Genomic DNA, 12,201 nt, shown 5'->3' with positions numbered 1-12,201 from the left:
AAGCCATCTATTTTTGCACATTACAGCAGCTCCATTGAATGACATAGTTCAGGTTACAAAAGGTCAACCAGAATCTAGTGCTGGAAAAAAAACTGTGTCTTCTCATCTTTGGCCGAACGTTTGGCCTTCTATTAATGATCAGCCTTCTTAGCACAGTCATAAAGAAGTCTTACCTAAAGGATTGCCTGACCTCTTAGATAACATTACAGTCTTCAATGAGAACGAACAAACTTGTGATTCTCAAAATGTCAACCAAATAACATACTTCAATCTTTAAAGGACTCAAACTCTGGAATCCTTAACTCTTTGAACACTCCGTCTTTAAATCGTTTGTCCAGAGACTGTGTTTCCTCTTCTATTGCATTGAATCCCTGATCTTTCAGCATTCGGTGAGGTAGAGATATTACTGCATCCAACAAATCATTCGTCTTGCTTTTCTTATTCAGCCTTTAGTATCGTTGTCTTTCATAAACTATTCTTAATAAAATAAGGCCGTCTATTTATGCACGTTGCAGCAACTCCATTCAATGACAGAGCTCAGCGTTAGAAATGTCAGATGGAAACTAATGCTGGAAAAAGGAAGAAAAAGGAAAAAAAAAGGACATCTGTCTTTTGATTCCTTACCTAATGACCAGCCTTGTAAGCGGAGGCATGGAAATGCATTGTCTAAGGCATGGTCTCCTGTTTCAGAAGTTAACATTGCGATCTCTCAAGACAATGAACAAACCTGTGGTGCTTGATGTTAAAATACAGCTAACATCTTTGAACCTACGCGAAACTTGAATTCTAAAATTCTTGGTTCTTTGCAGAGTCCATTTTTGAATTGCTCATTAAATGACTGTATTTATTCTTCTACTACATTGAATCTCCAGTCTTCTAGTACTTCTCAAGATACAAATATTATTATATGTACCAATTATTTTGCTTGCTTTTCTTGTTCAATCTCCGGTACTTAAAAAAAAATTCTTCTCCACTTCTAAGATAATGTTGTGTCTTTTGGGCACCTTATTAGGATTTGCCATTGCAGATATCCCATCGATCCAGAAAAATATGGTGGTTCATTCTCAAATAATAAATGATGTGTCGACTAACAAAGATGGGACCAGCAAATCATCTGATATTCCTGTTGGTTTTGCAACTCGAACGAAGGATCATACAAATGTTATGTCGACAAGAACGACGCAGTCAGGTTAGTTGATATGTAGGTTATGCTGAAAGGGGGCAAAAACGTTTCATCCTTGTTGGAGTATCGTATATGTGATGAATATGTATTTCTGTCCTTGAAATATTAAAAAAAAAAGAGCAGCTGCTTATAAAATCCTTGAGCATTAACTGCCTTAAGCTTGATTATGCTACTATTTGATCATTTGTTTCAGGAGGGCTCCCACAATATATGTTGACATTTTCTCTTGGGAAGCTGCAACACAATTTCCAATAGCAACACAGACAGCAAGAGGAGGGGCAAGTTTCTCTTGCTACTGTTACTGACTGTCCATTTGAGTATCAATGTTAATTATTATATATTCTAAGCTGAATATTCTGCGGATCTTGGCAGATGCAATGGGGCTTGGGAAAACTGTGATGACTATTGCTCTGATTCTTGCAAGGCAAGGCAGAGGTACCCTGAGGATTAAGAATCGATTGCCAAAAGTGAGGGTGATACAGAGTACATCAAGAAAAAGAAAGGAATCTGATCTCAAACCTTTTAGAAAAGTGAAAGGCAGCACCCTCATTATTCGTCCTATGGCGTTGCTTGGCCAGCGGAAGGTGAGTCCCTATAATATATTTGATTCAGCCAGAATAACAAAGTTTTCTGAGTTTGTATGCATTCTGAATAGGTTTAGCTACATTGTTCTGAAACTGCATTACTGATTTTCTGATCGTATGTTAGTTAATGGATAGGCACAAGGATATACTGTCGTCTTCTCTGAATAAGAATTTACTGAATGAACAGGATGAACTTGAAACACACTCAAAGCCAGATAGCATCTCCGTTTCTGTCTTTTTTGGTGGGGATCGGAGCAGTGACCCTAGAGTGATTGCTGAACCTAATGTGATCTTGACCACATACAGTGTCTTAACGGCTGCTTGTAAGAATATAAGCTAGCTATTTCCATTTTTTGTTACTTTCCACCACCGAAATCCATTTACTTGCAGCTTATAAGAATGAAAAGCTGGCCATTTCCATTTTTTTTAGTTTCCACCACTTAAATCCAATTGCTAATGCTGCTTGTTCTTTTCCCCTGTTGAAACATTTTTAATGATTACTATTTTATATGTTCAACACAGGATGGGGAGAATAGCATTTTCCACAGAGTTGACTGGTACAGAGTGGTTTTGGATGAAGCTCATACCATCAAGTCCTCTAAAACTCTAGGTGCCCAGGCTGCCTTCAAATTGTCATCCTATTGCATGTGGTGTCTTACTGGTACCCCTCTTCAGGTATGGCAGCAGCAAAGAATTCTGGCATTAGTTGAACAAGTGCCCGAGTAATGTTTTTCCTGATTGTTATTAAACCACTGGCTATTGTCTAGCATGTATCAATTAAGGTCATTATCAATTGCTGCAGAACAAGTTGGAAGACCTTTATAACCTACTTTGCTTCTTGCATGTTGAACCATGGTGTAACTAGGCTTGGTGAGCTTATTATTATTATTTTTTTTGACAATTTTATGGCTGATGCTCGAGATTATTTAAAAACAAGCAGTTACTATTCAGTTTTTGCGTCACATTTCCTAGAAAAATTGTTCAAAGAGTTAAAGATGGCCAAATCTTTTTTTTTTGTTTATTGTTATTTTTTTAATCAACATTATAATGCAAATGAGCTTGTTCCCTCGCTCTTCCCATTTGCTGAAATTTGTTTACTGCTTGTTATAGGTGGCAAAAACTGATTCAGAAGCCATATGAGAGTGGTGATTATAGAGGGATAAAGCTGATCAAGGCTATTTGGAGGCCACTAAAGCTCTACTATTTACAGACAGAAGTGATTATCATTTCTTTTAATGTAATAACTGTTTCCTTCTATTTCTTCAACAGCTTATAGTACTTTCTTTTTTTATCTCCACCAAAATGTAGATTTAACTCAACATCTCCTGACTACTCTACGGGGAAATATAGTTATATGTTCGGCCTGCTCACAAAGACTCAGAACGTGCATTTTATACCAAATTAAAGCTAGGAATGTCTAGTTTCAAACGCCACCGACGGCACATGATTTCGACATCCGAGGACAGAGTTATGGCCAAAATGCCAACGCTGGACAGTGCAATACGGGACAGATTTCCAGATTTGCTGGTTTCGAACAAAAATTCATTTGCCCATTCAAACCTCATTATTTTTCAATGAAATTTTTCACACATCTAATACATCCTACAAACATCCAATTCAAGCAATTAAACCATTAAAAATTGGCCTGGAAATGGCCGAACATGGCAGGGGCAAAATCGGAAAGTTTAGCTTCTTACACCCAATGAGGTTTCCACTAATTACCCATCACTAATGCATCATTATAATCACTAAACCAACAATATAATCACCATTAATTATCACATCAGCAACAACAACCCAAGTGTGGGAATTCCAAGAGCCCACAATCACATTTTTACACCATAATCAAGTAACTAAGTGCATGCATGAGCTTAATCTTGCTATATAACTTCCAAAAGACAAGAATTCATGGGTTGATCATTACCTCTTCCTTGGGTGTGCAAGATCAGAAAATTTCGGCCCTCTTGAAGCTCCAAGAAACCGTGAAGATGCAGCCTTTTGTTAGCTAAATCCAACCTCCAAGAGGTTTGCTAAGTGGTCTCCAAGTTTGGTGTGATTTGGAGGTGATTTGGGGTGGTTTTGTGTGAGGTTAGTGTGCAGAATTTTTGTTGCAAATGAGTTAGAGAGAAGGGAGAGCTTGGCCGGCTGTGAGGAGAGAGAAGAGAGTGTGATTTTTGATCTAAGTTAGCTTCTCCAAGAAGATTAAATGTGTGGTGAAAAATTGCTCCAAAGTCAACTCTTGTAAGGCTCGTTTGGCACGTTTTTAGGCTCGATTTTCTCGTGCGTTTGGTTCACTAGAGCACTAAACCTCTAATGCACTCATGTTAATATAAACATTATTCACTCTTAATTGTCTCGAAACAAGGGTCTAAAGTCCTTCAATTGAAGTCGCGCGTGTGAAAACGCGTACCGTCAATTTTACCGCTATAACGCGAAACTTTCGAAAAATTCTTATAACGATTGCACTACTAACTATCACTTGAATATTTATTCATAAAATTACCTATTTTAGGACCCTAGTACAAGTCTCCAATATTCCAAGCTTATTGGGCTACTACGCGGATAAAATCTCCAAGTACTATTCACTATTTTTACTAAACGCGCTCTAGGAAATTAATTTTCGAAACGAATCATTTTTAAAAATATAACGAAGTTATATTACCACTTATTTAGGTCTAATAAAACTAGAAAATATTCCTTGGAAATAAAATCCAATTAAATAATTTATTAAGCCATAAATTAGGCATAAAATAATAGTTTTTACGAGTCCTCACAGGTAGTTTATCGAGAAACAAAACTACGGGTATAAAATCTCACAAGAGGGGTAGAAAATACCTCTATAGTTGTAGCTAGACTAACTCAAAGTCAAGTAAACACTTATCAAGTTCTCACGGTCATAGCATAAAGGAAACAAGTCTTAGGTGCGAATTCCCCTACAATCTAGCCACCCTCTAGAGAAACCCTAACCAGACTAGTACAAGAGTAGTCCACGATAACACTTCCATATCCAATCCTCTCGATCGATCTAATACTAGGTCTAATGTGAAAATCTTTCGTGCCTTGGCCTTTGCCATCAAGACTTACCTCAAGTTCAATCAAGATATAGACCCTCATTCTAACGCTCTCCACCTTTTGATACTCAAGTACAAGAATCCACAATAAGATAATTCACAACTCGAGCCGGCCGGTCCCAAGAGTAAATCATCCATATTAAAGATTTCTACCTGGCATACATATCTATCTTCCTCAAGTACCATGATAAAGAGTTTTACACTTATAACATGCACGATTCATAGATTACGCCCAAGAAGAGCACTTAATCCTTGACACACATCCACGAAATCAGGACCATAACACCACTTGGCCCAAGCTCACTCCGCGCAGAGACCACGCGAAGCAGCTCTGATACCACCTGTGACAACCCTATCTTCCCCTAAGGCGAACCAAAGGGTTCGGCGGACCACCTGTCCAACTCTCGCCAGGACTACGGAGACAAATCGCATAAAACCCTACGTAACGCGCAATAAAACCAAAAGAAAATAAACAATTAGAGACCACCAAGCCAAAATATGATTTACCAAACCATACGATGAAATGGGACTTTGATTACGAACTTGAACAAAAATGAAACGAAAAACGAAAACGAAACGAAAACGCGCCACATCACAATCCGGCCGGATTCAAGGCAGTAGCCATCCCAATTTTTTTTTCAACTTGCCCTGCCAATCCGGCCAGATATCCGGCCAAGAACTGGCCGGATACACTGCCGGATTCGGTGAACAGTGTACGCGATAAAATTTCAAGTCTGCAGAAACAAGAAATATACACGACAAATATGTGACATATAAATTTAAGAAAAATATGTGAGTACAATCTCTGGGGTTTTCTCGAACTTGTGGAGAGTTTTCCTCGATTCTCCTCCTCGAGCACCAATCCAAGAGCTTCGCAGCTTGTTTTTGGATCTATCACCGATTCCTTCAAATCTTGATATAGAAGACTTGAAGAACTTTAGAAGATATTTGAAGACTCAAGTCTTGATATATGGGAGACTTGGAGAGCTTGAAGATCTGGATTCTTGTATCTTGGAGCCTCAATGCTTGAGCGTATGAGATGCTTTTGGTGTCTCTGTGTGTGTCGACTTGGTAGAGAGACCCCTATTTATAGTTGCGGTATGAGGTAGAGGTTGAAAACATGTATACCACTCTACTTGTCTTGCAAGACGTGCAGTCATATTAGGACTGTATTAGTTAATATTATCTCTTCATTATAAAGAGACTAAGTAATTCCTCAATTGGCCAAACTCGTGGGACACGTGACGTGGCACCGTTTGACTCGACAATGCTATTGCAGTATATAAGAAATATACTTGGATTGAATAACTACTAAATATTATCCCTTTAATAAGAAATAAATACTTAGATATTTATCCAACAGGCATGTGACATGATATGATTTGGTTGGTGGAGATATCCCAGCAATTTGAATTGATTTGGAACACCTCAACTTGACACGTGAATAAAATATAATTGACCATTTAATAACCAATTTTTTCAAGGGTACATGACATATGACAATATCCAATTGGATAAAAATAAGCTATAAAAATAATTTATAGACCAATGGTAATTTTAAGAATTAATTAAAATTTCATTATCTACAAATGCCCCCTCGAAACTTGTTTGCGAAGAGTAAAACTTGAACGAACAAGTTTCGATTTCATGATCAATTTGTTTAAGTGAAATACGTTGATATTCTCCCTTCACTTGCCATTTAAGGAAGCCGGCCCCTATAAAAAAAAAAATTAATGGCCATCAACTTCAATTATAAACATTTGTCCTCAAGAAAGCCCAATACATGCATTTGTGGAATATTGCATATTGCATGCTTAATCATTCACGTGCAAGGCACTTCAGAAATGAAATCATATGAATCCAATTGATCTTATATGCCTCTTGTTGATCAATTACACACGGAACTCCACCGCACCGAAATTCGAGACCATTTCTTCTTGTCGGCCTTGGGAACTTAAGCAGCAAATCACCAAGTATTCCTCTACTAGGACTAGGACTCTTGAATTAACAGCTTCCCTTCCTTGTTAGTTTCAAAGTTCAAGCAATTTAGAAGTTCGAAACCCAATTGCAATGGAGACCACCATTAGCGCGGAGCCAATCTCCCTAAAACTTACAAAGACTTCACAAAATTTTTTTTTCCTTCGACCAAAAGACTTCCAACAGAGACCTAATCCTATTCAGATTAAAGCAACGGGCCTGCTCATTTTTCCTAGGATTTAGGATCAGTCCCCCATTATAAATAGCTAAGTCCAGGCCACTAACTCCTTAATAATAAAGAACTTGAACGAGTTTTATTCTTTGCTTCATCGATCATTGCTAGTGTGGCTATTGCTATTACTACAGCAGCTTGCTTGTTCGTCAAACGCTGCTGCCGTTGCTTAGCATCAACCATTGTTGCTACTACTCAATTGGTATCTACCCACTATTTGCGTTCTGACGAAAATGGTTCCCATTTATCAGGTACCCAAAACTCTACTTTCAGCACTTAATTGTTGAGAAAAACCTCGGCAACGGCTTTTGCATGTTTACTTTGATTCACCCTTGGTGTCTCGCACATGATTGATGCTCGAAATTTGCATCTTACGCACGTTACGTTTTGAACCCGTAGGATAACATAGCCTTCTAGTCATCTTGCGGCATGGCTTCAATTTATTTCAAATCCAATATTTAGCATCATATTTGATCTACTTATTTCCCCATCAGCTACGACATTGCGCATTCAAGGGTTTGATTTCAACATTGTAGACTTGCTCTCTTGTGTAGTTTCTCAATAACCACCTTTGTCAAGACACCTACGGACTAGATGAATCGGAGGTACATATACTGTGCTTTGTATACTCTTCTTTTTTGATTTCGTATGAAACTTCCCACCGCCAGAATTAATTATATTATGGCTGCTAGTCATGTCTTAATGTGAATATTTGGCATTTAGGTGCCCAAGATTTTTTTTCAACACTTAATCATTAGAAGAAACTTTCGGCAATAGACTTTGTGCGTTTATTTTGATGCATCCTTGATGTTGTGTGCCTAATGTGATAACATTTTTTGCCAATATCACCATGATTGATACTTTTACATTTGCATGCATTATTCATAGCGATTCTTCGTCCATGATCCTTCTTCGAATACCTGTACCTTCGTTAAATTGCTCACTAACAGTCCCTTTTGTCATGTTTGTTTTCGGAACCAGCTTCCAACAACAAATCTCCAAGGGGAAGGTTAATCTCGGAGGAACTCGATAAGGGGCGACCAGTGAGGTAATTCGGCTATCAAAACTTATAAGGGAGGAAACAAATTCCTTTTGATTAACTTTGAAAAATCATCACAGAATCTTAGCAGCCATGCAAATTAAAGATTACGCTACGCCATTACCACGTATTTCATTGACGGATGAGCGGGGAGGGCCCCAATCAAGGAGTTTGTCATTATATGTGAACAAGCCGGTAATTGGCGCCTTTGCTGAGCCTTTTATACCACTTGAAGGATGTTTTCATCTCGAAAACTGGACTAGCAAGTGGACTAAGGAAGTTGTAGCACCATCGACTTTCTCTACTACATCGAAGGAAAAAGAAACGGTCGTATTAAATTCGTCACTTCATAATGGAGATCCAGAAATAGCCAAATTCACGCTCCCATTCGTGGGATTCAATGTTGACAAAGCTACATGGAAGATTCCTTCATCCTTCTTTGGCGAGGCATGCTTCACCTCTCATTATTGGGAGTGGGTTAAGGACATTCTTGGAAAATATAAAGAAGTGCTCACACGTGCCGGCATATTTGAAGCCGTCTACGCGTTGCGATTCTCCTACGATCGCTGTGAAAATATCTTGCGAGTTTTCTTCAAATATTGGTGTCCCTCGACAAATACACTCCATACGCCCGTTTGGGAATTGTCCATCACACTTTGGGACTTTTATCGACTTGGTGGCCTTTCGATCGATGGCTCTTTCTTTGATGAAGTTGTTCCTTCAGCACAGGAACTTCTCACTTGTGACAAAGAAGGGAAGCCACTTCTCCCGGAAAGTTGCAGGCATCTCTTCTCCGCTTACTACCACCTTTGGACGAACGATTAGGGACTCTGGATGAAAGATTGGATCCGCTTCTGGTTCAAAGGAGAGGCTAGATATAGGGCTCCTCCGAGCAGGGCGAATAGAAGGAAGACCACAGCTAAACCAAAAATGACTTACAACCCTTCTAGAAGTGTAGAGCCTCACGACCTTACTGATACAAAGGATTTCATCGTCCCTTTTGACACATTGAATATCCCAGGATTTTTAAGAAAGGAGACTTATACTGCGGCGTTTATAGCGTGTTGGATTTGCAAGTTTCTTTTGCCAAGCAAAAAGGTCGATCGCATTCGCCCAAGTGTCTTCAAGGTTGCATGCTTAATGGCCACGGGGAAGAAATTCTGCCTCGCGATTCCCGTTCTTGCGAGTATATATCATGGGTTGAGGGAGATCGTCTACGCCCCTAACCTTGGAGAATGTGGAGTAACTCTTCCAATCCATTAAGTCTATGCTTGGATTGACCAATATTTTGACGTATATTATGAGAATAATCAAGTGAGTAACCATCATGTGCGCATGACGAGATTTAGCGGTGAGAAAATGGCAATATTTTACGGCAAATCAGAAACTGAGGAAATCCTCAAAGAAGTGAATCCTTTGATGCTTTTCAAACTGTGCTGGACTGAGAATGAAGAAAATGTGTTGATCGACGATGGATCCTTATCATCAAGACTCACGAGTTACTTTATTAGTCAACGCTCTTGCCACTTAATTCTATGTAAGGACAATACTTTCATTATTGAAAAATATAATCCTTGTAGGTTTAGTAGACAATTCAGCTTCTGTCAGGACATCCCAAACAATTTGAAAGAGATCACTCACACTTATACTCTGGGTGAGGCTATTCAACTATGGGATACCTCAGTTCGTACGCAGACGCGATCTCGCATGACTATACCTATGCACAGGAAGCATCCGTTGATTATAAAAGACTATGATGCCTGGTGATCAACTCGGTCAAATAGTGTCTCTTCAACTTCCTTTAAATTCACAGTTAAGATCCCTCAGCAATCATCGAAGAAGGGTAACGTTACCTCCGCCAATGAGTTAGTGCATCATAATGGAGCTATAGAGATTGTAACGGGTCTTACCTCATCCACCTTGCTGAAGAACAAAATTACTAGCAGTCCCTCGAAAAATATTGTCACAAAAAAAGTCTTCCAAGGACTCTCGACAGGCCATCAAAGAGGCACAACCAGTGATTCCAGCAAAGAAGACGCCGCCTAAAGTTTCAAAATCCTTATCGGTGACTCACACAGAAGAAGATGTCGAAATTGAAATGGTGGACGATCATGATTCTAGCGAGGCTATAGAAAAGGAAGGGACTCAAGTTCAAGGCATCGGATCTACCCAAGGAGGAACCCATTCATTGGCGAGTGGTAGTAGCAGTCAAGATCGTCATTGGAATCGATCAAAGAAGAGGGCATCTTCTGATTTGGAGGAGGTTTCCTTTACACCACCGTCGGTTGGAGTGTCGCCACTTAAGGTAATCATCTCTTCTCTTTTTTTCTTTTTTTTTTGTAACCTCTTTTTTTCCTTTCTTTTTTTTCATCCCTTTTTTTTTAAACTCTCATAACATTTTTTTTTCAGCCCTTATTTCTTGAATTCCACCAAGAAAATATTGGTACCAACTCATCAATTGAACTTGAAACTGATGCTATAATTTCAAACAAGAAAAGTGACGAACTCGTTATCAGCATTCCAAAATAACTTGCCCCAGTGGAGGTACCTTGTCAATGCATAAGAAGGAGCTGACTAGTTCGCACGAAATCCGAAAAAGACCTAAGGTAGCATTGGTTTCAGAATTTCATGGCCAAAAGTTGATCCAAGCGTATCGAAGAAAGTACTTGCAGAGTTTGTGGATGGATTTTCGCGAACAGATTCTTGACACTCCTATTGAGCAAATCTCTTCTTTAAAAGAGTGTGCAGAGAAAATTATTGCAGAAATCACAAGGACAGACCTCTCCAATGATCTTCCTTTAAAAGACTACTTGATAGAATTGTTTGTCAAAGCAGAAACGTATGATATTTTGGCATCTTCATCATGGAAAAAGATGAGTAGAGAAACACATGCAAAACTCCGTTCCAAAGTTACCGCCCAACTTGGAAGAGCCAAGGCAAAGGAAGAAGAACTAACTTATCATCTGCAAGATCTAGAAGAAAAGTTACAATCTATTAAAGATAGGAAGCAAGTTCTGCAACAGGAACTTATTGACTTGGAGAAACAAGGCATGGAAATCAGCTCAATCGTCGATCAAAAGCATGAGACCTTCAACGAGGTCCAGACTGAAATAAGACAAGCACATGATGAGCTCTCTTCTATTGAAAATACTAGCATATTGACTGATGATGCAGTGAAGGAACTTGAAAACATGAAGTCTGCACTTGAATCATGTAAAATAGTTGTAATGGACTACAAATTTGACATTTAGACTTTTCATCATGTCTTTTTTCTGAATTTGTTTCATTTTTTTTCCATGTAATGAATTTTTCCTTTTTTTTCTTATGAATAATAAAATGCTTTCCGTTCCTTATCTCTTGTTTGTTTGTTTTTTAAAGATACAAGAACTCAGATGTAGCATTTTATTTATTTATTTATTTTTTTGGAAAGAGAATATCCTTTTTTTTTTCAAGGAACAAGGATTTGTTTTGGAGTGGTGTGACTGAACTTAGAAATTGCCCTCTAAGCAGCCTACGTATCCCCGGAGGGAATCAAGTCACACGTAGTTCCTGCCGTTCACATTTTCATCTCATGCGGGTCAGGAGTATCTATTTGTTTACTACCTTAGACTTGGTGGAGTATTTCAACAGTTTAACCACATACTACACTATTGGTGGTTGCCATCCACAATTTTAGCTCATGTGGGTCAGGAGTATATATTTGTTTACCACCTTAGACTTGGTGCAGTGTTTCAGCAGTTTAACCACATACTATACTATTGGTGGTTGCTATCCACAGTTTTAGCTCATGCTGGCCAGGAGCATCGCGCGGTTCCGATTACGTATAGTACCTTTTTAAGTACTTGTCATTGATGGGGTCAACCCTTAATCCATCATCAGCAACCAACTTGTATGAGCCATTTGTATACATTTCTCGAACAACATATGGACCATCCCATTTAGAAGTAAACATTCTTTGTCCGCCATGAGTGAGAATGATCGGTCTCCGAACAGTGAGTACTAACTCTCCAATTTGGAAAGAGCGTGGTCGGACATGCTTATTGAATGCTTTTGAAAGACGGGCTTGATAGCACTCAATTCGTTGTTGAGTTTCCAATCTCTTTTCGTTGAGTGCT

General features: G+C 38.8%; 1 protein-coding gene across 2 annotated transcripts; it reads left to right on the top strand.

The window, feature by feature from the left end:
* Positions 1-1,031: 1,031 nt before the first annotated feature.
* On the top strand, positions 1,032-3,051 carry LOC113767076 (DNA repair protein RAD5B-like). Of its 2 annotated transcripts, XR_003467853.1 has the most exons (6): positions 1,032-1,189; positions 1,377-1,767; positions 1,955-2,090; positions 2,290-2,442; positions 2,570-2,637; positions 2,878-3,051. XR_003467853.1 is itself a non-coding variant. In XM_027311245.1 (4 exons), the coding sequence occupies exons 2-4, from the start codon at positions 1,507-1,509 to the stop codon at positions 2,905-2,907; spliced, it is 444 nt and encodes a 147-aa protein (XP_027167046.1). In that variant the 5' UTR covers positions 1,032-1,189; positions 1,377-1,506; the 3' UTR covers positions 2,908-3,051. The 2 variants fall into 2 exon arrangements, 1 of the variants encoding a protein (XP_027167046.1); XM_027311245.1 differs by lacking the exons at positions 1,955-2,090; positions 2,570-2,637.
* Positions 3,052-12,201: the final 9,150 nt, after the last annotated feature.

The sequence above is a fragment of the Coffea eugenioides genome, chromosome 3, assembly GCF_003713205.1.
Source record: "Coffea eugenioides isolate CCC68of chromosome 3, Ceug_1.0, whole genome shotgun sequence".
In the NCBI taxonomy this organism is placed as follows: domain Eukaryota; kingdom Viridiplantae; phylum Streptophyta; class Magnoliopsida; order Gentianales; family Rubiaceae; genus Coffea; species Coffea eugenioides.
The sequence above is the reverse complement of the archived record's forward strand: the minus strand, read 5'-3'. Positions and strand labels throughout refer to the sequence as shown.